General features: G+C 31.3%; 1 protein-coding gene across 1 annotated transcript; it reads right to left on the bottom strand.

The window, feature by feature from the left end:
- Positions 1-818: 818 nt before the first annotated feature.
- Positions 819-1,431, bottom strand: LOC107874440 (histone H4). The gene has a single exon (XM_047414658.1). The coding sequence runs from the start codon at positions 1,325-1,327 to the stop codon at positions 1,016-1,018; it is 312 nt and encodes a 103-aa protein (XP_047270614.1). The 5' UTR covers positions 1,328-1,431; the 3' UTR covers positions 819-1,015.
- Positions 1,432-1,437: the final 6 nt, after the last annotated feature.

Here is a 1,437-nt window from a genome sequence, read left to right as displayed (position 1 = left end):
AAAATGTTCATTCTTCTTGTAATTTATCCATCACTGAGGCCTCTCCCACTTCAATATTTGAGTATTGATTTGAGAAATATCACAAATGAAATATACTACACTACATAATTTTAAAGTGGAATTTTGTGCAAATTTTTAAATAAATAAAAGGGATAATACCCACGTAAATATCTGAACTTTGACCAAATTTCTAATGGAACATACTGAACCCTTAGCTTTTTTTTTTTTTTATATTTTAATGACATATATCGATCAACTTTTACATATACTCAGTCAACCCAATAGCGGTGGATACACATGCCCATTTAAATAATAATTATCCCATTTAATTTTTATTTTAACTCCTACTTATCCACAAATGTTTAGGGTCAAAATTAAAATTTAATGTCAAATTTAATATCACTTTTATGTATCATGCCTATAATTTATCATTATTTAACAAAGAATTCAAATTTATAAATACCAAAAAATATACCAAATTTTATTTTTTAAACTTTTAAAAGTAAAACATATTTTTAAAATAATATGACCAAAATCATAGTGAAATTTCACTCTTATCTTCATCAAAAAGTGATTTAACAAAAAAATTTATAAATCTATAATAAAACACTAGCTAAGATCTAGCTAGTTGACCATAATATGTGAATAGATAGAATGATGATGGTATCAGCTATCAAGTATTGTCAATCAATCATAAGCTGTGAAAATTAACAAAATCAATTACTCCCTCCGTTTTGACAATAAGGTGTCTAAATCCCCCCAAGGGTTAATGTAACCAACTTATTGCTAGCTAAACTTTCAAAAACAAAAGGCAAAAATAAAATAGTAAACTGAATTAGTATATTTTGGTTCCTTTCAAACTGAAAATAGTAAATTAACAAAGAGAGTAATTATACAGAGTCAGAAATAATGGCTAAGCAATTTCTTTCCATTGAATATGTAACGGAGAATTACACCATCAAACACAAAATCCTAAAGATTAAATCTACAATCATTACCCTAAATTTCACAATCCCTAACCCCCAAATCCATAAAGAGTTCTTCCTTGCCTCTTGAGGGCATAAACCACATCCATAGCAGTAACTGTCTTTCTCCTAGCATGCTCTGTGTATGTCACTGCATCACGTATCACATTCTCCAAGAAAATCTTCAGTACACCACGAGTCTCCTCGTAAATCAATCCAGAAATACGCTTCACACCACCTCTACGAGCAAGCCTACGAATAGCTGGCTTTGTGATTCCTTGGATGTTGTCCCTTAGTACCTTCCTGTGCCTCTTGGCTCCTCCTTTGCCCAATCCTTTGCCTCCCTTTCCTCTTCCTGACATCTTTGTTCTTTACCTTGAAATGAGAGGCAATGTTCTCAATTTGTTATTTGATGAATGGGGCAATTGGGTTTGGTCATGTTTATATAGTAGCTAAATGGCTGATGGTTTGT

The sequence above is a fragment of the Capsicum annuum genome, chromosome 6, assembly GCF_002878395.1.
Source record: "Capsicum annuum cultivar UCD-10X-F1 chromosome 6, UCD10Xv1.1, whole genome shotgun sequence".
NCBI classification, from domain to species: Eukaryota; Viridiplantae; Streptophyta; class Magnoliopsida; order Solanales; family Solanaceae; genus Capsicum; species Capsicum annuum.
Note: the sequence above shows the minus strand (reverse complement) of the source record. Positions and strands in the feature narration are given on the sequence as shown.

Excerpts from the sequence above, each read along its gene's own strand:
- LOC107874440 (XM_047414658.1), bottom strand. The coding sequence starts at position 1,327 with ATGTCAGGAAGAGGAAAGGGAGGCAAAGGATTGGGCAAAGGAGGAGCC.